General features: G+C 50.2%; 1 protein-coding gene across 1 annotated transcript in view; it reads right to left on the bottom strand.

The window, feature by feature from the left end:
- Positions 1–25,654, bottom strand: part of SPATA18 (spermatogenesis associated 18) — a 40,002-nt gene extending 14,348 nt beyond the window's left edge. The window contains exons 1-6 of the mRNA XM_008056674.1: positions 25,568–25,654; positions 12,628–12,733; positions 12,399–12,514; positions 11,603–11,715; positions 3,743–3,838; positions 1,904–2,143 (exon numbers count right to left, since the gene is read on the bottom strand). Coding sequence (XP_008054865.1) covers positions 1,904–2,143; positions 3,743–3,838; positions 11,603–11,715; positions 12,399–12,514; positions 12,628–12,733; positions 25,568–25,654 — 758 coding nt within the window. The remainder of the gene's footprint in view (positions 1–1,903; positions 2,144–3,742; positions 3,839–11,602; positions 11,716–12,398; positions 12,515–12,627; positions 12,734–25,567) is intronic.
- Positions 25,655–25,782: the final 128 nt, after the last annotated feature.

The raw sequence follows: 25,782 nt of genomic DNA, 5'->3' as shown, positions 1-25,782 counted from the left end.
TCACCTCAGCCTCCCAAAGGCGCAGGATTACAGGCTGAGCCACCGAGCCTGGCAGTTATTTTTTAACTGATTTTAGAGATGGAGGGGTCTTTCTATGTTGCCCATGTTGGTTTCAAACTCCTGGCCTCAAATGATCCCCCCACCTCAGCCTCCCAAGTAGGTGTGAATATAGGCATATACTACCACATCCAGCTAATTTAATTTTATTTTTTAAAAATTTGGGGCTGGGCATGGTGGCTCACACCTATAATCCCAGCACTTTGGGAGACCGAAGTGAGAGGATTGCCTGAGTCCATGGGTTTGAGACCAGCCCCGGGCAACTTGGTGAGACTTCATCTCTATAATAAATTAAAAAATATTAGCCGGGCATGGTGGCGTATGCCCGTAGTTTCAGCTGCTTGGAAGGTTGAGGTAGAAGGATCACTTGAGCCCAGTAGGTTGAGACTTCGGTGGCCGCGAGGGTGTCACTGCACTCCAGTTGGGCAACAGAATGAGATTCCAACTCAAATAAATAAATTATTTTAGAGATGAGGTCTTGCCAGGTTGCCTAGGCTGGTCTCAAACTGGTGGCCTCAAGTGATCCTCCTACCTCAGACAACTGAGTAGCTGAGATTCTAAGTTTCACACACATAATTTTTTCCCTATTTCGGGATAGGTATGGGAGTTGGAAGATCAGATAAGCTAATACATGTGAAAGAATTTGGTAACTTGTAAAGTACTATATCAGTGAAAAGTATATTACTCCTGCTACCAAGAACGTGAATCATCAGATTAGCTACCCCAAAGGAAACGGGCTACAAAAGGAAGGTGTTACAGAAGCAGCTAGCTGGCAGAAGGTAATGCAAAGCAGTGCAACCGAAGAGCTCGTGTGTAGTCTGTCAGTTCCCCTGTTGTAAATCCCCACGGTGGCAGACGGCGTGGAATCTGCTGGGGGGAGCCTGGACGAGTCGGCATCAACACGACCCTGACAGAGGGAGTTCCAGAATCCAAAGACGACGTGGCATGTAGTGAAGTGGGGACAGGGGCTTTGATGGCCTGGACCAGGGCACGTGGGGCAATGTTAAAGAGAATGAGGGCAGTGCGGAGACTGGAGAAACCTCCTGCCTGCCCTTACTTCACGCTGTCCTAGTGGCCTGCCCTGACACCCAGGCAGAGGAAAGGAGCTTCCAGAGAACACTTGGCCTGCACGCGCCGCCGAAGTGACGTCAAAAGAAAATACCCTGCAATCAATCCAACACCTGGGGCGGACTCCTGGGCCCAGCGGGGGTCCCTCTTCCTGCGGGACTCCAGATATGCCCCGCCTCCAGGCGCGGCCCCTCCTCCAGGCACGGCCCGCCTCCCGACACGGCCCGCCTTCAGACACGCCCCTCTTCCTACAGGACTCCAGATGCGCCCCACCTCCAGATATGCCCTTCCACGGCGAGACTGGACACGCCTGCCCCGCCTCCAGGCACAGCCCTGCCTCCGACGTGACCCCGCCTCCAGACTTGGACCCTCCTCCTGCGGGACTCCAGACACACCCTGCCTCCAGACACGACCCCGCCTCTTGACACAGGGCCACTTCCTACTGGACTCCAGACACGGCCCCGCCTCCTGCCGGAATCCAGACTTGCCCCGCCTCCAGACACGCCCTGTCTCCTGGGTCGGGCCACGAGGTCTGCCTGCTTTCTGGCCGCGAATTGCCCTTCCGCGGATCTCAGCTCAGACCTAACTCAGGCCAAGTGCGCACCCCGGAGGCGTTTCCTCTCCCTGGACTTACAGACTGCGGTCCCCGTACAGGCCAACGCTCCCACGCGGGGGGCTGGCTCAAGGGGTCTTTCTGCTTCTTTTGCCCCAAGCCAGACCTCTACCCCCAACGCAGCAAAAACAGCTTAAACGGAAAGACGCGTGAACGCCGTCGGACCTTCCTTGGCGCGCGGACTTCTCCGCAGACAGAACAGCGATCTCGTCCTTCAGGGTCCGCAGCTGCTTCTCACAGTCGGCCGTGGCCTCCGTGCCCCTCGGCTCCGCGCTGCGCTTCCCCGGGCTCCGCTTCCCCGGGCTCCGCTGCTCCGCGCTCCGGGGCTCCGGCCGCCGGCTCTCCGAGTTCCTGTGATCCGCGCTTCTGTGGCGGGCATCCTCCTGGGCTTGCAGAGTCTTGAGCCTGGACAACCAAGAGAGAGGGCGGGGAGGAGGGAGGGGAGAGGAGAAGAGGGGAGGGAGGACAGAGGAGAACAAGGGAGGGGAGGGGAGGGAGGGAGGGAAGGACACGGGAGGATAGGAAGGGGTGGGGACCACGGGGATGGGGTGGGAGGTGGGGGGGAGGAGGCGGTCAGCAAGGGTTGGCAGGCCTGACGACCAAGGCGGCTCTACCCAGCCTGCCTCCACTGCGTGGGGAACTTGGATGGACACGGACACACAGCAGGAGCACAACGCACAGGGTGGGACCAACGTGTCTGCGTTTGCAGGGGAGACGGTTCCAAGAGAAAGGGGGGACGTGAGCAGGAGGAGGCAGGCCTACAGCTTTTGCCCCACACCACACACAGCTTTGAAGACAGCTGGCCTCCAAGACCCGGCCATAGGCTCTCTGAGATAAAGGCCTCTACCCTCACAGGCTCTCCCAGTCTCTAAACAGATGGAACACGGGGAAACTGCTGTGGAGACGGATTAGCCACCCCAGGACCCGCGGGCAGCTGGGCCTATGCAAGCCATGTAGCACCAAGACAAGCAGGAGCTTCAGAAGGAAACGGGCACCTTCATTAGGTACAGAGAGGCGTGGGCCGTGACAGGGAGTAGAGCCATCTGCGGGAGCACGCTGGGGTGAAAATGACTAGGTGTGAAGATGCCAGCGAGAGGCGAGAGGCGACAGGGAGAAAGATGCAAAGAGGATACAGAGGTGAGAGCTGCACCAGGAACAGGAAGAGCCAACTGTGCTGCAGGAGATCAAGAGTGATTCGATCCATGGATCTGAGAAGGCATTCCAGACAGGAAACGGGGGTGAGAGTGGTGGGGAGGGTCGGGCAGAGCGGGAGCAAGCCAGGGCACTCCTGATGCCATCAGAACACCGGGACAGGTGAGAAGGTAGTCAGAAGGCATGCGTGCGTATGTGTATGCGTGTGTGTGCATAACATACACCTGCCACCTGTGCTTTTGGAGCAGGGAATCAAAATCAAAATTAAGGTCCAGAAGGGCATCACCTTAAAAGATCAGAGTTCGTTTTCCCTTTATAAAAACATATCTTTAAAGAATAATCTGAAACTTAAATTAAGATTTCCACAAATATTATCCCAGTGTTCTTTCCAATGTTGAAAATTAGCCTACAAGTAAATATCCAGTAGCAGGGAAATACCCAGATGGTAGAATGTGGTGAACTTATTTGAAACTAAGCACTGCAATATTTTTTGCTTAGTGATCAAGAAAAACAATGTCAAGTGAAAAGGTTCAAAATTGTATACGTATCCACTTCATTCCGCACGCTCAGCTCTATTTGTAATATATTAATTGGAAAGACTATCTCACGGTAGCAGTGGCTGGCTCTGGAATTATGAGAGATTTTTATATTCCCATAGACAATGTTGTACTTTGGAATTGTCTCTAGAAGATAGGTAATATTTTGTAGTAAAAAAAAATGAAAAACATTAATAAAAATATCACTGCCTTTTCTCTCTGATTGGGAACAGACTCTTTCCTATGTAACCAAGTGGGAAAAGGCAAAGTCAGTGGTTAGACAGCAGCTGCAATAGTCCTGTCGTTGGTCTCTTACTGCTTTTTTAGCTGATTTATTTCCTCCTCTGCAGCCAAAAGCGATATGGCCGATCTGTTCTTGGTTTCTTCAAGAGTCTTTTCCGTTTCAGCCAGACTGCAAGAGAAATCAGTAACTAAAGACAGATTTTTCAACATTGGCAGACCTTCTAAACCAAGGCATAGGCTCTTTCAGAGACTTTTGGCATACAATATTCATTCAGCATACACAAGACCAAGTTATGAGACATCTGTGTTCAGTCAGATAGCATGGTAAATGTCTTAGTAGGCTCATATGCAGAAGCATACCAACATCCTTTGCTCCATGTCAAAACATAAAGAAATTACAGGACTACTTCCTCAAAAGACTATAACAATTCAGAGAGTGCCAAAAATGTATACACATTTTAAGAAAGGAAAAAACTATTAAAATTGTAATACTCAATAAGATGAATGCAAGTCATGTATGACTTCTGCAATTGCAAGAAGGCTCAAAGTGGTTCCCATCAGCGTCCAAACACTTCAGATGATGGCAAACATCTCTTAACATCCCTTGAAATGTGTGTACATTTTTTGGCACCCCGAGATTAGACTGTAAATGTCAAAAAATGTGTTCAATCCTCCTTCTCAGCTGGGCTCAGTGGCTCACACCCATAATCCCAGCACTTTGTGAGGTAGAGGCAAGAGAATTGCCTGAGTCCAGGGGTTCGAGACCAGCCTGGGCAACTTGGCGAGACCCTGTCTCTACAATTAACAGATAAAAATACAAAATAAGCTGGGTGTGGTAGTGTGTGCCTGTGGTTCCAGCTACTTGGAAGGCTGAGGCAGAAGACTCACCTAAACCCAGCAGGCTGAGGCTATAGTGGCCATGAGTGTGCCACTGCACTCCAGCCTGGGCAACAGAGTGAGATTCCAATTCAAAAAAGAAAAAAAAAAATCTCCCTTCTCAACCTCCCAATTCATCTGCTCCAACCACACCAAGTCCCCAGGTTTTGCTTCTCTAGAAAAATCTCCTTTTTCCTGCACTGTACCAATGTTATTTCTCATTTCCTTGCACTGCAGAGCTGCATGTGATGTGCTTATCCCAGACTTCCTAAATATTAAAAAAAAAATGACATGCCCACCCACAAGGAGAGCCCTCCACAATCACACATGCCTCCTGGGCACTTCCTATCTTCCTGCCTCTGACTGCCACCAGGTCCTGACGGCACCGTTTCTGAACTTTCCCACAGCTCAGGCGCTCAAGAACTCCCTTCACTGTGAACCATCCCAAGGCACACTCTCTCTGTAGGTCTACCTACATGTTGAAGAGGGCGGGAGGGGGTGGACGACACTGGGTAAAAGGTCACTGGTTCTCAGGGTACTTGCCCAGAATGAAAGGCACTGAGTTGACAGAAGTTTCTCGACTCTCTACCCCAGCTCCCCAGAGCACTGCAGTGGTCCTAGGCCAGGAGAGAGCATGGCCAGTAGGGAGCCCAGCCTGGAGGGAGCATGGCAGCAAGGAACACAGTGGGAGGGAGCACAGCAAGGAGGAGCATGGTTAGGAGGGTGCACAGCAGGAGGGAGTATGTCTGGGAGGGAGCATGGCAGGAAGGAGCACAGCCAGGAGAGAGCATGGCCAGGAGGCAGCACATCCTGGAGGGAGCACAACAGGCAGAGGGCACAACCAGGAGTGAGCGCAACCAAAAGGAGCACAGCTAGGAGGGAGCACTACCAGAAGGAGGACAACAGAGAGGAAGTATGACTGGGAGGGAGCACAGCTGGGAGGAGCATAGTGGGAAGGAACATGGCCAGGAGGAGCACAGTCAGGAGGGAGCACAACCTGAGGTGAGCACAGCTGAAAGGAGCACAGTAGGAGGTAGCATGGCTGGGAGGAGCACAGCTGGGAGGGAGATGGCAAGGAGTGAGCACACTTGGAAGGAAGCACGGCCAGAGGGAGCATACAGCAGGGAGGGAGCACAGCCAGGAGGGAGCATAGCCGGGAGGGAGCACAGCCAGGAGCAGCACAGTGGAGAGCACTACCAGGAGGAGCATGGCAGGAAGGAACACAGGAGGGAGCACAATCACGAGGAGTATAGCCTAGAAGGAGCATGATTGAGAGGATCACAGCCTGAGGGAGCACAGTCAGGAGGGAGCACAGCTGGGATGGAGCATGCCAGGATGAAGGACAGTTGGGAGGAGCACGGCTGTCCTCCAAATGCACACTAACCTTCCCCCTCCCTTTAGAAGGAAGAACAGCAGAGAGTAAAACACTGAGATGTTCACTCAGAGCATGAAGCAGGTGGAGGAATGATGGGCTGACAGTGCCCCCAGCCAACCCTACAGTGTCCAACCAGATGCTTCTCACAATCCCACCTGCCACTTCTCCCCCAACAAGTGCCTCCTCAGTGAGCACCCTCTGCATACATCCCTTGTCCCTCCTAAGCAGAGCAAGCCACTCTTCTCCTGAGTCCCAGGCACATTCATGCTGAGCTGCTTGGGGGCATGGGTGCTGATTTATTCATCTCTACTCCTGCACCTAAAATAGTGCCTGTCACATAGATGATCTTTTTTTATTAATGAAAAATGAATGAATGCATGAACAAAATGTCTGAACCCTAAAAGAAAGCTCAAGTGGCATTAACTTCATAATACAGCTACTGGAGGCTGACAGGAAATGAGTGTGATTTAATTCAAATGTGAGCATGCTACAGATTTTAAAAAGTGAATATGGGAAAACAAATGTTTATGTCAAGAGAAACCTGTAGAAAATGAAAAGAAAGTGGACTTGAAAGTAAATGTGTTCAGGAAAAAAAAAACGAACCAAGAAAGAAAAGTACAAACAGGAATAAAGACGTTGTTATGTTTTCTCCATAGTAAACATGTGTGAGCACACACATAAGCAAACATACAAGGGGGATCCGGAATTATCTTTGGAGAGTAGGCCCGTTGAGTACAGGCTTCCCCCGCTAGGTGAGTGTTCCAGGAACCCATCAGCATCAGTGTACCAGCTAGTGTTGTTGTGAGAGGCTGCTTTTGACTTTGACAAATTTTTTTTGGAGATTCTTTTAACTGCCCAGTTTTTGGTGGGTGATCTTCGAGTACACATGCCCATACCATGCTGAGTGTTCAACAGTTTTTTACCAAAAACAGCATGACCCCCATCACCCTATTCATAGGATCTCACCCCAAGCAACTTTTTTGTTTTCTTGGATGAAAAAAGTTCTCAAAGGGAAGTGATTTGCTGATGCGGAAGAGGTGAGCCAAAGAAACTGCAGAAGCACTAAAAAGCATCAAAATTGGCAAGTTCAAAGACTGTTCTGAGCAGTGGGAAAAGCATCTCTATAGGTGTATTATCAAATGGAGAGCACTTTGAAGGTGACTAAAGTGCAAACATGTAGAATAATTGCACCATTTTTTATAAAGTTATTCCGGGATTTTGGGGGCTTCCCTCGTATATCCTAATTTGACGTGCCTGGAGGACACACGGAAAGAAGAAAGAGGACAGTTCTCCCATGGTGAGAATTGTTTTAGTCAAATTAAAATCCTACTTGGATGTTTTGTCACATAGTTGTTCATTCATGGGGCAGTTTATTGACGAGGCACGTTCAGGATGGTGTGGCCACAGACAGATGACTGAGAGCTTAGTACAGGCCAGGCATGCTGCGCAGTGCTGGAGACACAAAGGTGTCATAACAATGAGCCTCTGGGTTGTCCAGTCAAGTGGGGCAGACAGACCATGAACATGTAGGTGCATCTGTGACTGGGTTCCCCGTTGCGTGGGTGCATGATGAGGACACAAGGTCACGGGGACAGAGAGTTGAAAAAGGGGAGGAGAAAGACCTCCCAGGTATGGCAGTCATGGACGGATGTGGAAGTCACATTTTCACTAAGGCCTGAAGGACAATCAAGAGCCAGTCGCGCAGAAAGCCAGCGAAGACTGGAAGGTTCTCTCAAGCCAGAGGAAGGGGTGGCAGCCTCAAGGTGAGGAAAGAGACAGTGGTCCAGTGAGAGGGACCAGCAGGAGATGAGGGTGGAGCAGAAACAGGGCCCACTCAGGGCACTTGGAGAGCCTGAAGAGGAATTTGGAATTTTGTTCTAAGTATAAAAGGAGGAGAACAACAGCTTTTAAGTAGAAGGGTGGCCAGGTGTGGTGGCTCATGCCTATCATCTCAGCACTTTGGGAGGCCAAGGTGGGTAGATTGCTTGAGCCCAGGAGTTTGAGACCAGTCTGGGTAACACAGTAAGATCCTGTCTCTATTTAGAAAAAAAAATTGGTTCCATGGGCCATAGCATCACAAAGAATAAAAGACTCCAGAATAAATTTTTTTAAAAGCAGAAAAGTGAGTTGATACAGTGAAAATTATATATATTTGCTAAGTGGAAATGGGCTGTGGCTGGGCAAGAATGGGAGCTTGAAGCCAGTTGGAAGGAGGTGGCTGACTCGGGTCAGAGAATCTGAGGCATGAACAGGAAGCGAAGGAGGAACAGGAAGGAAGGACATGTGTAAGGGCCAGGAGTAGTCGACAGGACAGACCAACAGATGGGACCTAGGACAGGAATCCAGGCACCAAGTCCAGCATCTTGCCTTGTCTGGGGCCACCAAGCCTGAGCAGAGCTGAGCCTGCCGCCCTGAATTCTTGGAATCTGCACCCTCAGAACTGAGTTGGAACGCAACAGGGAGCCTCCTGCTTGGGCCATTCTCTCCTAGCGGACAACCCCGGCCTTGGAGGACATGCAGGAGAGCAAGGAGAGAAAGCAGGCCACTACGGGATGTGGGGGATGGACTGCATCATGTGTGATACCCTCAATTTAAAAAATAGAATAATGGCCAGGCGTGGTGGCTCACATCTGTCATCCCAGCACTTTGGGAGGCTGAGGCAGAAGGACTGCTTGAGCCCAGGGGTACGAGATCAGCCTGAGCAACATAATGAGACCTCTTCTCTACAAAGAATCAAAAAATTAGCCGGGCAGATGGCGCGTGCCTGTCATCCCAGTACCTGAGCCCAGGAGTTCGAGACCAGCCTGGGCAACTTGGTGATGCTTCATCTCTACATTAAAAAAAAAAAAAAATTAGCCAGGCATGGTGGCACACACCTGTAGTTCCAGCTACTTGGAAAGCTGAGGCAGAAGGATTCACCTGAACCTAAAAGGTTGAGGCTGCAGTAACTATGATCATGCCATTGCTCTCTAGCCTGGCTAACAGAGTGAGACTCCTGCTCAAAAAATAAAAAATAAAGTAAAATAGAATAAGAACCACAGGCAGGTTAAAACACAACAAAATGAGCTGGGCACAACAGCTCATGCCTGTAATCCCAGCACTTTGGGAGGACTGCCTAAGCCCAGGGGCTCAAGACCAGCCTGGGCAGCTTAGCAAGACCTTATCTCTACAATAAATCAAAACAGACCTGCCTGGGCAACTTGGTCACACCTCATCTCTACAATAAATCAAAAATTAGCCATGTGTGGTAGCGCGTTCCTGTAGTTCCAGCTACTTGGAAGGCTGAGGCAGAAGGATCTCCAGAGCCCAGCAGGTCGAGGCTACGGTGGCCGGGAGCAGCCACTGCACTCCAGTCTGGGTGATAGAGTGAGACTCCAACTCAAAAAAAAAAAAAATCAAACTATTAGCCGAGTGTGGTGGCATGCACCTGTGGTTCCAGCTCCTCGGAAGGCTGAGGGGAAGGATCGCCTGAGCCCAGTAGGTTGAGGCTCCAGTGGCTGTGAGCATGCCCCTACGCTCCAGCCTAGGCAGCAGAGTGAGACTCTGATTCAAAAAACAAACAGACAAATAAAAAAACCACACACACAATAAGTGGAGAAAACCCAGGGAAAATCAGCAAGCACTTACTGTAGGCAACTTTCATGGCTGGAGGATGGAGTTGTGGAGAGAGAGAGAGAGTGAACATGCACAAAAATGAGGAAGCAAATAGGGCAAAAGGTCTATGAAAGGGTGGATGGGTGTTCTTGGACTGTTCTTGCCAATTTTCTGTGTCTGAAGTTATTTCCAAATAAAAACTTTGAAAACAAGTATGGGCTGGGTACAGTGACTCATGCCTATAATCTCAGTGCTTTGGGAAACTGAAGCAGGAGGATTACTTGCACTCAGAAGTTCGAGACCTCATCTCTACAAAAAATAAATAAAAGAATTAGTTGAGCATGGTGGCATGCATTTGTAGTCCCAGCTACTTAGGAGGCTGAAGCTGGAGGATCGCCTGAGCCTAGGTGTCAAAGCTGCAATTAGCCACGATCATGCCAGTACACTTCAGACCGAGACCCCCTTAAAAAAAAAAAGCATGTATTCACAATGTTTCTTGATCTGCAGAGCCCCTGACAGGTAACAGCCAAGCCAATGTAACAAGAAAGAGAAGAAGGAGGTCATGGCCTCAGAACTAGAGGCAGATGGAGGTGCCCTGGCACCTGTGGCAACTGCCAGAGAATGTCCCAGAAGACAAGGCACAACTCAGGGCCCATCGGTTTAAGACACTAGTTGCCCAGCTGGAGCCAAGACCAGCAAGAGCCCAGAGGGCCATAAAAAGCCCTAAGTCCCTGGCCACCAGCACCAGGAGGTACAAAGCATCCCTCCTCCCCAAGATGCCAACCAGAGAAAGGGTGGGGAAGGAGCTTCCGGAGAGGGCAACGCCAGCCCTGAACCATACCTGCACTTGGAATTAAGTGACTATTTACACTAAAGGGGCCACAATAAACTGAAGAGTGTGTTCCCTTGAAAGGGTGAATTTAAAGATCTCCTCCCCCTCTCCCAAGTCAGTTGACAGTGAGTGAAATAAATGGTAGCTTTGAGGTTGCGTGCATGTCACTTTCGTCAGTGTTGGCGGCTGCAGCTACGCAGCTGCCTGTCAGCTGTGATCCCTCGGGAAATGCTTGGGTGTAGGGCTGAGCAGGCCAAGCCCAGAAAACATGTGGACTGAAATACACCAGTGTGAACACTGGCCATCCCCGCAGCGACTCTTAACTGTACATCTGTCTTTGTCGTGTGCATTTTGAGAAGGATAGTTGTGTTACTTTCATCATCAGGCAAAACTCAATCAATAGCGGTGTCTTCCTTTTGAGAAGAAAGGGAAATCTCATCACAGAGCAAAGCAGAGCGCAGCACCTGGCTCCCTTGCACGCCTCAGCCAGCCAAAAACAAAAACAAAAAGACGTCCTTGCTGTCCAGCCACAACCTGGGATGCTGGGGTTGGAGGAACCCCATGTGGGCAGAGTCCTGCTCTGTGGTCAAGCCCAACTGCCTGTTTGTCTAACTCCCAGAGCACAGACCAAAAGTCAGCCTCGTTCTCTGCGGGTTTCCCAGAACTGGCAGCCCACTCTGCCCACCATGGGCATCTGACATAGCCCAGCATGTTCAGCTTTCTCTTTGAATATGGTTTTATAATTAATCACTATCCCAAAGCTTTGAGCTGCCGTCCCCTAAGACTCTGACTCCGCCAGCGGTCACACTTCCCAATGCGTGTGACAGACAGACAGATGCACCTGCCCCACTTCCCTTCTGCTCCTCCTCTGAATCTTCCCCTCTCCTGAGTCTCTCCCTATGTCACTCTTTTCTTTCCACATCTGTTTTGAAATTTTTCTCCCAAAGGTAGATTTTCTTCAAACAATCTTTGCCTGTTTATGAATAAAGGCTGATGATGGCCTGTGGAAGATGGGACTCAAGAGAGGCTGCCGGGTGCCCGAGGGTGGTGATGTTACACAAACACCCTATTTCCAAGTTCAAAGACTCCCAACTCCCCTTGCCCCCCCACACACACATGCAGACACACTCGCAGATCATATCACTTATTGCAAATGCTAGCTTCTTACATGAGTCGTTGTTCACCTTTCAAATTTAAAACCTAACTGAAATGAGGACAACCCTTCCTGGAAAAAGATTAACTTGCATTCCTCTTACTCGTCTTGAACCTGATTGAGTTGACTCCGGGTTGCGTTCAAGTCAGAGTCTAACTGCTGCATGTCCCGATCCCAAGACACAGAATCTTTGTGTCTCTCCTTATCAAATGTGTCCTGGAAAGAAGCGCAAATCAGAAGACAGTTTGAATACGTGAAATGACAGGGATGAATTGCAAAAACATTCAGCTGAGCAAAAAAAAGGGTTCAGCACCAAAGAGCACATAATGTGTTCAGGCGCGGTAGCTCATGCCTGTCATCCCAGCCTCTTGGGAGGCCGAGACAGGATGATCGATTGAGACCAGGAGTTTGAGACCATCCTGGGCAACATAGCAAGACTTCACCTCTACAAAAAAAGATGAAAAATTAGCCGGGCGTGGTGGCGCATGCCTGTAGGCACAGGTATTCAGGAAGCTAAGGTGGAAGAATTGTCTGAGCCCAGGAGTTTGAGGCTGTGGTGGGCTGTGATCATGCCACTGAACTCCAGCCTGGGAGACAGAGTGAGACCCTGACTCAAGAAAAAAATTAAATGAGAAAGGAGTAAATCCACATAAATGTTTAAGAGTATGGTTACTGATGTTTGGGTTACCCAGGTGGAATGACCCAGATACCTTGAGCCAGGCATGTGTTCCCTTTCCAGCCTGACCTCCAATTGTTCAAACAAGGCCACTGTCCCACAGAAGCCACCAGTGTCAATTACAGCTCATGACACTGTGTCAACCTGCTGGAACTAAGTTCTCTCCCTGTCTAGGAGGTTTCCGGTTCATTTCCAAGAGCCAAGGGACAGCACTCATACCCACCTGCAGTGAGGGGACCCTGCTGTCCACAGGCTTTCCCAGGGAAGCAGCAGTGAAGGAGGACTCCAGCCAGGGCAGGAGGCGCGACTTGATGGTCTCTACGCCGTCATTCCGTCCTCCTGGAAGAACAAACAGGTCGGGAGAAAAGCCAGAGTGCCATGCAGAGAACACATGGGCACCCGGAAGCAGGGGATGGGAGGGAGGGTGGGTGGAAGTGTCATGCCGCCCTCACCTTCCTGGGCTGCTGTTGTGAGGATCCCAAACAGCTGTCCCTGCACCCTAGCAACCTGCTCGATGAGTTCCAGGCAGTAGTTGAGATTCTGATCGCATGTGTTTGTCTGTGAAACAAAAACAGTAGAGATCAGGGCAGCACCCTGGCTCTAGGATCAAGGACTCCCTCAACCTGAGGCCTGCATGGCTCTGGAGAGCTCCCGGAGACAGGACTACAATGTGGCCAACAATGCCCACTTCTCTCTCCTCCTGGACACACAGCCAGGCCACACTCCCGGTTCTTAAGACTTGTGTGACCGGAAATTGAGCTGCGGTTCATGGAAAGGTCGTGAAGTTTGCCCTGTCCAGGTGGGGACATGGGGTTGGGGAGTCACAAGGCTTGCCAGACTGCGGGCCAAACATGTGTGTGGAACATGGTTGAGAAAGTGGGTCTGTGAGTGTCTCCAGGCAGGGACCCTTCAGCCACTATCATGTAAGGTTTTCTGAGATAGTCGACTCGTGGGTGGACCTCATACTCACCTGTAGAGTGAGCTGCGTTGTACCACTGCAGGAGAGCTGTCTACTCACCTGTCTGCCTCGCGCATCTGCAGGTGCTATGCTTCTGCCTTATTCGCTATCATACTTACAACCAGCCACACCTTCTCACTGTTAAGAAGATGCAATCTCAGCCGAGCTTGGTGGCTCAGCCTGTAATCCTGCACTTTGGGAGGCTGAAATGAGTGGATTACCTGAGCCCGTGGGTTCGAGACCCGCATGGGCAACTTGGTGAGCCCTCATCTCCACAATAAATCAAAAAATTAGCCAGGCATGGTAGCGTGCACCTGTAGTTCCAGCTACTTGGAAGGCTGAGGTAGAAGGATCGCCGGAGCCCAGCAGGTCAAGGCTGCGGTGGCTGGGAGCGGCCACTGCACTCCAGTCTGGGCAACAGAGTGAGACTCCAACTCAAAAAAAAAAAAAAAAGATGCAATCTCAAGGCACAAACATTGAATTTATGTAGACAACAGAAGCCACCCTGAGAACAGACCACCCTAAATGCTTCCATTGAGAAAGGAATATAGGACTGGATGCAATGGTTCACACCTGTCATTCCAGTACTTTGGGAGGCCGAGGGAGGAGGATTGCTGGAGCCCAGGAGTTCAAGACCAGCCTGGACAACATAGCAAGGTCTCGTCTCTTCAAAAACTTTGGAGGTCGTTTTATGGCAATAAACCCTACACAAAACCTTGTTATCAAGGGAGCAGACCTTTGCTGCCTGGTCGAACTACTTTTTTGGCTTCTGTTGCTACATAAATTCAATGTTTGTGCCATATGGACATGGAGATTGCATCTTCTTAACAGCAAGAAGGTGTTGCTGGTTGCAAGTATGATAGCGAATAAGGTAGAAGTATAGTACCTGCAGATGCGTGGGGCAGACAGGTGAGTGAACAGCTCTCCTGCAGTGGTACAATGCAGCTCACTCTACAGGTGAGTACGAGGTCCACCCACGAGTCAACTATCTCAGAAAATTGGGAAGACTTCCCAGAGGAAGCAACATTTAGGCTGAGAAGAAATCAGGCAGATTTGAGGAAAGAGATGGTTCCAGCAGTTTGGAACATTCTAAGCAAAAAGAATAGAACGTATGGAGAACAAGGAGTGGGACTCTCTACAGAACTCCACTTTCACCCCTCCTTGGCAGGGTTCTAGCATTTCATTATGACCCAACCCCAAGTGAAGGAACTGGCTGTAAACAACAAACTCATTGCGTGGGTGTAAAAATGCACAGTTCCTGTGTCCCCTCGAGTCACCAGAAAGCACTGGTCACAGGCGCCTCCTGGCACTAGAAACCCCGGACAAGATGCGGGTGGAAGGCAGATAGAAACTGGAAGGAAGAGAACAAGTTCAGACGACCTGCGGGCACATTTATGAGTAAAACGCACATCTGTGACAACGGGAAAATGACTCAGACCTGCCGGGGCTCCTTGGCCAGAGGCTGCCCTGCTCCCTGCTGGTCTCCCAGCCCTGTGTCCTCCAGTGTCCACAGGCTCAGACTTAATCCGTATTGAACGATGAAAGAAAACGAGGTGAGAGCCGAGCATGGTGGCTCACGGCTTCGTCTCAGCACTTTGGGAGGCAGAAGCAAGAGGATTGCCTGAGCCCAGGGGTTTGAGACCAGCTTGGCAAGATCTCATCTCTACAATAAATAAAAAAATTAACCAGGTGTGGTGGCACCCGCCTATAGTTCCAGCTACTTGGGAGGCTTAGGAGGAAGGATCACCTGAGTCCAGCAGTTGGAGCCTGTGGAGGCATGAGCATGTCACTGCACGCCAGTCTGGGTGGCAAGGTGAAACCTCGACTCAAAAAAAAAAAAAAAGGAAGGAAAGAAAACGAGGTGATTCACTCATTTAGTATTTGTTATGCACCTCCTGTATACTAGGCACTGCTGGTGTTTACATACATAAACCCTGTTATTCCCATACTAAGCCACTGTGAGATAGAAGTGCTAATACTATTTTTTCCATTTTCAGATGAGAAAACTGAGGCACAGAGAGGTGAAGTGACTTACCCAAGGCTACCCAGCTAGTAAATTGTTGGAACTGAGGTTGGAACCCCTGTAGCCTGGTTCCAGACCCCGGGCTCAAAGCTATACTGACCTTTAGATCATGAACTGACTTTTAAATCATGATTCATGTTAGGAGTGGAGGGAGGACTGGATGATGGGACAGAGAGGGGACTGGGAGGGCAGCCAGGGAGGGCCTCACTGTGGAGAGGACCCTGGAACAGGACCTGGATGATGAGATTCTTGGAAGCAGAGCACAAGGGGCAGGGCATGCCTGGCAGTGGAAGAACAGGGTCAAAGGCCCAGAGGCAGGAACAAGTTAGGCAGCCCTGAGGACCAAAAGTAGGTCAATATGGCAGAGGCACAGAAGGCTGGAGAGTTGGCAGGACAGACCATGAGGGCTGGTGAGGCTGAGAGGGCAGCCACCTTGGTATCCATGCTTGGTCCACAGCACCTGGCAGCCAGCTCTGCAGGAGCACTGACTTCCTTTGTAGCTGTTCTTTCTCCATCTCTTTCTTTCATCCTCTTCTCCCCCAAAGACCATGCGTTCTCTTTAAAAAATGACCTGGTGCGGTGACTCACACCTGTCATTCCAGCACTTTGGGAGACTGAGTCAGGAGGATTGCTTGAGCCCAGGAATTTGAGACCAGCCTGGGCACCATAGTGAGATCTCATTTCTACAAAAAATAAAATAAGTCAGCTGGATATGGTGGTGCGCACCTGTAGTCCCAGCTACAGAGGAGGCTGAGGTTGAAGAATCGTTTGAGCCCGGAAGGTCGAGGCTGTGGTAGCCATGATCGTGCCACTGCACTCCAGCCTGGACAAGAGAGCAAGCCCACAATTCAAAAAATAAATAAAAATGGCTTTGTCTTTCTCATGTGTGCATCAATTGCTACCAGTAAACCAGCACAGTGAAGAGCTTAGACAATGGTATGACACAATGGTATGACACATTGAAGAGTGTGAGTATGATGTAAGCACACCATTTTGCATGATCAGAACATTTGAAAGCTGTGGCCTGAACTCTCGCCCCAGCCCTTCCTCATTGGCTATGTTACACTTGTGCTTATCACACTGACCGTCACCTGCTGTGTATCCCCTTCACCCGCCAAAGGTGCCACACACCAGGACAGAGGAGGAGCCTGGAAGTCAAGTAGAACTGAGAGCTCCAGCTCCACCACCAGCAGGGTTCTGTGTGATCCTGCCCAAGTTACCTGACCTCCCTGGGCCCTCTTCTCTCCCATAAGATGGGGTAACGATGCCTCACCAAGTGTTGGGAGAATTAAATCAGAATCAAGCGTGTCTAGCAACTTGGGCGTGGATGACACCTAGAATTTGTGTCAGGGTTCAGAAGCAGGCAGATCTCGCGTGCTTTCCCCTGGGAAGGTGGTCCCATCCAAGGCTCCGTCTCCTCCCAGGGCGGTGGTCCATCTCACCACTCGTGTATGTGAAGAGCTTGGCCCAAGGAGGCACACAGGGTCACATGCACGAGGTCCACCTTCCCTGGGTCTGGTTGGCACAGTGCACGCATTGTCCACCACACACTGGGCCAAGTGAGCTTGAACGTGCATCCTAGACAACAGCAGGAGACAGTGTCCCACCGTCTGTTCCTAAGACACGTCCCCACATGCTGCCACCTATCACCAAGCATTGTACACAGCACTCGGGTCACCATGGGGTCATATTATTCTACAACACACCCACCCACATGAGGTCAACAAGGCAAAGCACAGACTCCCCAGACAGATTCATTCATAAATCATTACTTCCTGTTGCCCAGAAGGCCCTGGACTGGCAGCTCAGGAAACACAGCTACCTTTAAAAATAAAAGTTGCCTGGTCAGTGAGCTCACCAGTCGGTGTGGGGGTGCCATCGGGGCATTCATAGTTATCTCAGAGTTCACATCAGGGGCTCCACATGGACATCAAGCTAGAGACCCTGTGGAATGAGCCCTAGGGAGGGGTGTGGGGATGAGGGAGGAGGGGGATTGGAAGCCAGGCCATGCAGGGCCTATGGTGGAGGAGGAGGGGAGCGGCCACCAGGTCCAGATTCCGAATCTGAAAGACCCAACTTGCCCACAGAGGGTTCCAGGATTTACCCCATCACCAAAGGCCCCATGAGGCGATGGGCCATGGGTATGACAATCTCTGCCTTGCTTTGCATCCTGCAGAAATCCCTGTGGCGGAGACAGACCAGATGGAGTCTGGGTCAAAGCGTGCATCTCGGGGAGGCAGACGGCATGGCTGCCTGAGAGATGCCCACAGCTGTGGACAGGCTGAGGGTCCTGGAGGTATTTTCCGGCATCACCTAAGGATGAGGTCGAGGGGTCAGACATGGGAGGGAGTAAGAGGTGTGGGAGAGAGGACACTGAGTCTGGGTTTGGCCAGTTCAGGGGCCGGCGGGACCTCCAGTTGTCAGTGTCCAGTAATAGTAACCTGAACACTTACAAAGTACCTACTGTCTGCCAGCCAGGCCCTGTGCTGGCAGTGCTCTCGAGGCAGCTTCATTCCATCCTCAGGGCAGCCCTACACATGGCACCATCATCCTCCAAAATTCACCAGTAAGGAAGAACAGAGCGGAGTCTCTGGGAAAGGCAGAGGTAGAGCTGGGCCCTGAGCCCACCCTCTGGCCTTCAGCCCTGGAGCCAGGGCTCCCTGACAGCAGCAGAGAAGGACCGTGAAGCTCAGGAGAGTGGGGAGTGGGCAAGTGACTTTGGTCGCCTCGGTAGGCAGTGGGTGGGAAGCCCTATGAGACTCCCCGGGAGAGAGGGCACAGAGCAGGGCTGAGGGTCAACTAATAGGACCCTCCTGCTCAGAACGGGTGGTGTTGGAAGAGCCGGTGAGTGAAAACAAAACAGGAGTGGTGAGAAGCCAGAGTTCCACCAGTAGGCAAGAGAAAGAGGAACCGGGAAGCCGCAGAAGGAGCTGGTCCCAGAGCAGGGCGGGGGTTACTGATGCACTTGCACTCTCCAGACGCCTTGCTGGAGGGTCCCCTGCCTTCTCCATTCTAGGGACACAGCATCTCTGGCCCTCAAGCAATTTAGAGTCCAAGATAAACATGAAAGTAAGGCCAGGTATGACGACTCACGCCTCTAATCCCAGAATTTTGGGAGGCTGGAGCAGGAGGATCACTTGAGCCCAGGAGATCAAGACCAGCCTGGGCAACACAGCAAGACCTCATATCTACAAAAATCAAAAAATTAGCTGGGCAAGGTGGCATACTCCTATAGCTCCAGCTCCTCAGGAGGCTGAGGTGGGAGGATCGCCTGCATGAGCATGACCCTCTACTCCAGCCTGGGCAATGGAGTGAGACCCCGATTCAAAAAAAAAAAGTTACAAATTAAGCTGAATCCTCAAGAAGGTGCATGTGTGTTGACTAGGAGCAGGGGGAGGCAGCAGGGACTGTGTTTACGCTCCCCATGGCAACCGCAACAGCCTGCTGTCCTTGGAATCAGGCGTATTCTGGTATAGACGCAGTCTCTCGCTCAACCACAAAGATTACCCCAAAGCAAACAGGCAAGGCACCGCTTTGCAAACTCCCTTCTGTGTTGCTATCTAATCGCCACTTCCACTGGTTAGTGCTGAGTTCTAGAACACAAAAGTCATGTGTGGGAGGACTTGTCTGACCAACCCTTCCCACATCCCACTCACATACCGAATAATCAAATCTTTCTAGGTAGTAACGTCCTGCTGTCTAGTATTTTACTTTAAGAAATTTAATCTTAGCCGGGCTCGGTGGCTCAGCCTGTAATCCCGTGCCTTTGGGAGGCTAAGGTGAGTGGATTGCCTGAGCCCGCGGGTTCGAGACCCGCCTGGGCAGCAAGACCTCATCTCTACAATAAATCAAAAAATCAGCCTGGTGTGGTAGCACATGCCTGTAATTCCGGCTACTCGGAAGGCTGAAGCGGAAGGATCGCTGGAACCCAGCGGGTCGAGGCTGCGGTGGCCGGGAGCGGCCACTGCACTCCAGTCTGGGCGACAGAGTGAGACTCCAACTCAAAAAAAAAAAAAGAAATTTAATCTTATCCTATCTTGGGGCTGAGTCATCAAGGGGATAGTAAGTTTTTATCCCTTGCTACTATAACCATATATAATATGTTTATAGTTTTATTTTTAGACAGGGCCTCACTATTTTGTCCAGGTTGTTTGTGAACTCCTGGCCTCAAGGGATCCTCCTGCCTCAGCCTCCCAAAGTGCTGGGATAATAGATGTGAGCCACCATGTCTGGCTGTATATAGGGAACACTTAAAAAATAACAATTCTCAGAACATCTGACCCAGGTTAACTCCTTAGTCCATGGGACTCTGAGGGGAATGAAAGCATCCTGTGGGAAGAGGAATTTGGCCCAGAGCTGAGGTCCTCCAGGTAGGGTAATTCCTGAATCATAGGGTAATTCCTCTTCTCATGTAAGCATCTCTGTGGAGTAACGAGGTCATCAGAATTCAGTGCTGCCCGTAGGTGACCTGAACCTTTTGCAGAGTTGATCAGTAAAACCATACCCAGATTTAGAAATCTGGGGTGTCTAGGACTGCCCACACTCATGTAACCCTTAGAAACCGTCCTTTGGCCCTTTTCACTAAATGTCCAGTAACATTAGGAGAGGTTGATTTATATAATTCTTTGCTCAACAGGACTCCTGGCCCTTTCCCTTCTCCCTCAAGTTTCCGATTTCCCCATCCCAGGACAAGGAGAGAAGCCTTCCTAATTCATAGTGCAAGCATGTCTCCCTCCTGCATACTGCCTTCATAGCTGCCCTCAGGATAAAGTCCCAGCTCCTCAATACACTACTCCAAGCTCTTCATGACCAGGCCCAGCCACACCCCTCCTCAGCCTCGTTTAACATCTACCCCACCTGGAACCAGTCATAGGTTGCCAAGGCACCAGCCCTGTCCTGCCTCCCAGTGTCCTGCACATGCTGTTTTCTCTGTCCTTCCTCCCCTTCTCCAGCCAGAATTTCATCATCAAGACGCAGCTTGTGGCCATATACCGCGGCTCCTGCCTGGGCAACATAGCAAGACCTCTTCTCTACAAAAATTTAAAAAATTAGCTGGGCATAGTAGTGTGTGTCTGTAGTCCCAGCTACTTAGGGGGCTGAGGTGGGAGGATCACCGGGGCCCAGAAGGTTGAGGCTGCAGTGAGCCATCATCACACCACTGCACTCCAACCTAGGTAACAGAGCAAGACCCTGACACAAAAAGAGAAGAAAATACCAACGTGCCTGTTCCCAGTATCTAGCACAGACACTCAAATTCTGAAAAGATGTTTGCTGAGTGAATACATTAATGAATAAATGTACACAGAAGCATCATAAATCACGTCTCACAAGCTGAGTACTAGCTTGGTCACCATTTGTCAAATGAATTATTAAGCTTTTGATACCTGGCTCAGTTCCTGGTTCTTGGTTGAAGAAGAAATGATTCTTCATGGCTCTCCCACCAATGTTCTTCATAACCACAGTGTAGGAAAATTTTCTGAAAATTATGGGTTCAAACCAAGCTGTCCCAGAACTTCCCATGGAAGCCAAGTTTCAAAGGCACAGTACTCATGGGGATGGGACAGGGCTTGCACTAAATCAACGTCACTTTAGTGACCAAAAGCAAATAAGCTGGCAATGTTTGCTGTTTTTAGCATTTGTTTCTCTGGGGCTGGTTGAAAAATATCTCTTTGTGAAGTTTTTAAAAATAAATAATCAAACAAGATGTCACTTTTCCTAGGATCCAGAAGACTGCTAGATGTTATAAGATTTAAAAACAAGCCACTGACCGGGCACGGTGGCCCATACCTGTAATCCCAGCACTTTGGGAGGCTGAGGCAGGAGGATTGCTTGAACCCAGGAGTTCAAGACCAGTCTAGCAACATAGTGAGGCCTCGTCTCCACAAAAAATTCTTAAAAATTAGCTGGGCATGGAGGCACATGTCTGTAGTTCCAGCTACTCAGGAGACTGAGGCAGGAGGATCGCCTAAGCCCAGGGGGTCAAGGCAGCAGTGAGCTGTGATCCCACCACTGCACTCCATCCTGAGTGACAGAGTGAGAATCCTACTCAAAAACAAATAAAAAATAAGTCAACACATAAACAAAAAACAAAGGCTTTGGGGCAGAAAATTATGTTTGTAAAGAGTGCCTTGTCTGTGATAACATACATAGGATACAATGAATCAGACTCTGGAGCCCAGCTCAAAGACTGGAGGTGAAGTGAGAGTGAAGCTAAGTTAAGTGGAGGTGATGGGATGGATAAGGATATTATAGGAGGGAAGTTTAGAAGAAAAACAGTATAGCGTCTAACAGCTCATCCAGATAAAGGCTAGTGGGAAGAAAATCAAAATGTTGCAGAGTGTTCTAGAATTGATCTAAGTCACTTACTTATTTTCCTTGAAAACAGCTTTATTCCAGGGACGTAACTTTCATTGTGTTCCTAATTCTAAAGGAGTATATGAGATAAACCCCAAACACCCGGAATTATCTTTTGGAGGGCGGGCCTCTTGGAGTACAGTCAGAATTTGTTCCTCTGGATCAGTCAACCAAAGCTCTCATCTAGAAGTTCTGAGAAGGTTTCGTCACATTTTGCAGAAGAAACATCCAGAGTGGCAAACAGGTGACTGGTTCTTCCACCATGACAACACACCTGCCCACATCGTGCTGAGTGTTCAGCAGTTTTTGACCAAAATGGCCTGACCCCTGTGCCCTGGCCGCCCTGTTCACCCGATCTCACCCTGAGTGACTTTTTTTTGTTGTTTCCTCAGATGAAAACAAGTCCCCAAAGGGAAATGTTTTGCTGATATGGAAGAGGTGAAATAAAAAATGGCAAAAGGCAGGGCGCAGTGGCTGAAGCCTGTAATCCCAGCACTTTGGGAGGTCAAGGTGAGAGGATTGCCTGAGCCCACAGTTTCAAGAACAGCCTGGGCAACTCGGCGAGACCTCATCTCTACAATAAATTAAAAAATTAGCCCAACGTGATAGTGCATGCCTGTAGTTCCAGCTACTTGGAAGGCTGAGGCAGAAGGATCACTGGAGCCCAGCAGGTTGACACTGGGGTGGCTGTGAACTTGCCACTGCACTCCAGCCTGGGCAACAGAACAGAGTGTGACTCTGACTCAAAAAAAGAAAGCACTAAAATGCATCAAAATCGATGAGTTCAAAACTGTTTTGAGCAATGGAAACTGCATCTCCAAAGGTATATGGCATCAAACAGAGAGGACTTTGAAGATGACTGAAGTTTAGACATATAAGAATAAATACACAATTTTTAATAAATAAATCCCGGGGTTTTTTGGGTTCCCCCTCATATATGACCTTTTATTTTGCTCAAGTTAATTAGAGCTAAACCAGTGTGACCACAGTCAATAAAATCAATCTTTCATAGAAAACATAATTTACAGCTTTTAATAAGCAAACAATAGTCCTCTTCACAAACATCTTAACAATTGTAATTTGCTACAGTGAATATTCTTCATCTCAAGATTGCAAGTCCAAAGTCCCTGGAAACTAATCAGATAACCTTGCAGTATTACAGGAAAGCACTTAGCAATTGACCAAAACTCAAAACATAGATGACAAGACAAAGAATAAGTTTAGACCTAACTTAGACATTGTGGTGAGTGGTAGATAGCTATGGCCTCGTCCTTCCTCCTCAGCTACGCAAAGACTGTTTGTTAGGAACACCTGCGTTCTCTCACTTGGGTTCCCAATTGGAAATTGTGGTTTCCAGCAAAAATTCAATTTTAATAAAGGCTGAATTAAAGGTATTTGGAGATCATTTTAAACTTTACACTGGATATGAGTTTTCATTTATTTATTTATTTATTTTTTAGTCTCACCCTATTGCCCAGACTGGAGTGCAGGGGCACACTCACAGCCACCACAGTCTCGACCTGTTTACTGGGCTCAGGCAATCCTCTCACCTCTGCTTCCCAAAGTGCTGGGATTACAGGATGAGCCACTGTGCCCAGCAGGATATGAGGTTTCAAGAAGAGAAACAAGTAGAAGAAACGAGGCATTTGGCATGACTTTGGTTATTAAGCATTTAAGAAGTTACCAGGTCTAAGCATCATCCTGAGTGCCAGGAATACAGCAGAGAACAGGGCAAGGCAGGAACCCTTGGAATCACATTCTGGTGGAGGGGAAGGGGGACCCTGGAGTCACATACTGGTGGAGGGGAAGGGGGACTGACCACAAGCAAAGTACATGAATCAATAAGTAAGAATTGGAAGATGCGGGAATTACAGAAGGAATAAAGCCAGGAAAGGAAACTGTGAGTGACAGGTGAAGACAGGAGACTGCAACTGTCAACAGGATGGTCAGGAGAGCCTCTCTGAGAAGATGGGATTTAGGCAGACTTGAAACAAGACAGAAACTGAAGTTGCTCTCTCACTCAAACATCAACAGGCAGAAGGCTTTCTAGGCAGAGGAACCATAAGGGCCTAAGCACGTCTGCTGTACTCTAGAACTGTGCAGTCCAAGGCAGTAGCCCCTGACACATGTGACTATCTGAACTTAAATTGAACTTAAGGCCAAGTGCAGTGGCTCACCCTGTAATCCCAGCCCTTTGGAGGCAGAGGGTGGGAGGATCACTTGAGCTCAGGAGTTTGAGACCAGCCTGAGCAACATAACAAGACCTCATCTCTACAAACATCAAAGGCAGGCATGGTGGCGCACACTTGTAGTCCCAACCACTTGGGAGGCTGAGGTGGGAGGATCATCTGAGCACAAAAGGTCAAGGCTGGGATTCCAGATGTGAGCCACTCAGCCCTGTCGAAATGGTTTTAATGAGAACAGAAGAGAGGGATGTTCCTGCAAAGGAAAGTTGAATAAATGGAAGCATTTCCAGCACTTACAGGAGTCTCTCAACAACTGGTTATTAGTTCCTGCTAAATGCTGGCATCATTTGTGTTGAACATTATGACATATATATATATGTATATATATGTGTGTGTGCGTGTGTGCGTGTGTGTGTGTGTGTGTGTGTGTGTGTGTGTGTGTGTGTGTGTATAACTCAGAGTTTAGTGAGGCCACTAAAAAAGTGTGACCAGCTTTTGGGAGACAGAGGAGAGAGGATTGCCTGAGCCCAGGGTTCGAGACTAGCCTGGACAACTTGGTGAGACCTTGTCTCTACAATAAATTTTTAAAAATTAGTTGGACATAGTGTGTGTGCCTGTAGTTCCAGCTACTTGGAAGGCTGAAGTGGAAGGATTGCCTGAGCCCAGCAGGTCAAGGCTATAGTGGTCGTGGGCATGCCACTGCACACCAGCCTTGGCAACAGTGAGACTCTTGGGCAACAGTGAGATTCTAAAAAATCAAAAACTTAGAAAGGGTGAACACACGTATTAGAATTTATTATTCTCAACTTCTCACCCTAGGTGCCACATTGATAATTTAAAAATTGGTGGGAGGACCCAAGTCATGTGTGATGAAGAGGTGATTGTAAACTTTCCTGCGTTCTTGATGAAGAGGGAATGGTCAGTGCTGGGTCTTTAAAACCCTAGAAATGAGGTTGAGGAGAGAGGACCGGAGTTCTTCCAACCCCCTCCCCTCAGGAGCCTGGCTAAAGGTGCCGGGGGAAGCCCACAGGCTCTTGTCAGATGGGATGTCAGAAGCCAGCGGATCTAGCTCAGAACACTGAGATCCCAAAAGGACATTCACCCATCATCCAATGCATCTCTACTGTTTAGCAGACCAGGGCTGAGACCCAGAAGGGTTAAGTCAAGTGCTCAGTCATTCAAGCAGCAGGCGTAGAGCCAGGCCCAGAGGCGCCCAGAGCCCACCCTGTAAGCTGGAGACGCCTACGAAGGCGGCAGGGCCGAAGGGGAAGCAAAGCACCTCGGGAATTCCACTCTGGAAGGGAAGGGGTTCCGGGAAGCCTGTGGGGAGAGGGATAAATGAGATTTGAAGGGTGCTTGTGGTTTTGTCGGTAGGATACCGGTTCCGTACAGCTGTCTGCGCCGAGCAGGCCATCCGAAAGCCCCAGGTATTGAGACTGGGCCTTACAGCGCTGACCTGGGTACAAGCCGAGCCTGCAACACGTGTCCTGGGTGTGTGTTTGCACAGGCTCCCTGGGTATCCCCAGTGGGAGACCGCGGGAAGGCAGGAGAAGGGGAGTGGTGGGAAATAACTCGGGAGGGGCGGTGTGGACCGTCCTGCCCGGGGCGGGAAGGGGGAAAGAGGGCGGCAGGCTTGTCCAGCGGGGCTGCGGTTGCTAGGGCAGCCGGCGTCCTTGGTGACGCCGGTGGCGGGGAGGGCGCGCTCCCTATGCCGCCTGGCGCCGAGCCGGGTACTGCAGCGGCCCCGGGTGCCTGCCTTCCCTGTGGTCCGGACAGCGGCTGCGGCGGCCCTTGGGAATCACACGGCGGGGCGCTGTCGAGCGACCGCAGCCTCCAGCCCCCAGAAGCCCGCCGGGCCCTCCCGCACTCACGCCGTACTCCCGCATCCAGGAGTCTAGCCTGCCCTGGAGCGTGCGCAGAGCCTCGGTGGAGACCAGCCTCCGCAGGTTCTCCGACATCCTCGCCGAAGCCCTCGGGGACACCGGGACGCGCGGGGGGCGAGGCGGCGGGAGGGCGCGATCCTCGGGGCCTCAGAATGCGGCGGGTGTTTCCATCCTCCCTCGGGTCGGACCGGGTTGGGGAAGCC

This window comes from Carlito syrichta, unplaced genomic scaffold (genome assembly GCF_000164805.1).
Source record: "Carlito syrichta isolate Samal-C Ts95f unplaced genomic scaffold, Tarsius_syrichta-2.0.1 Scaffold302440, whole genome shotgun sequence".
NCBI lineage: Eukaryota > Metazoa > Chordata > Mammalia > Primates > Tarsiidae > Carlito > Carlito syrichta.
This window is presented reverse-complemented; position numbering and strand designations above follow the sequence as displayed.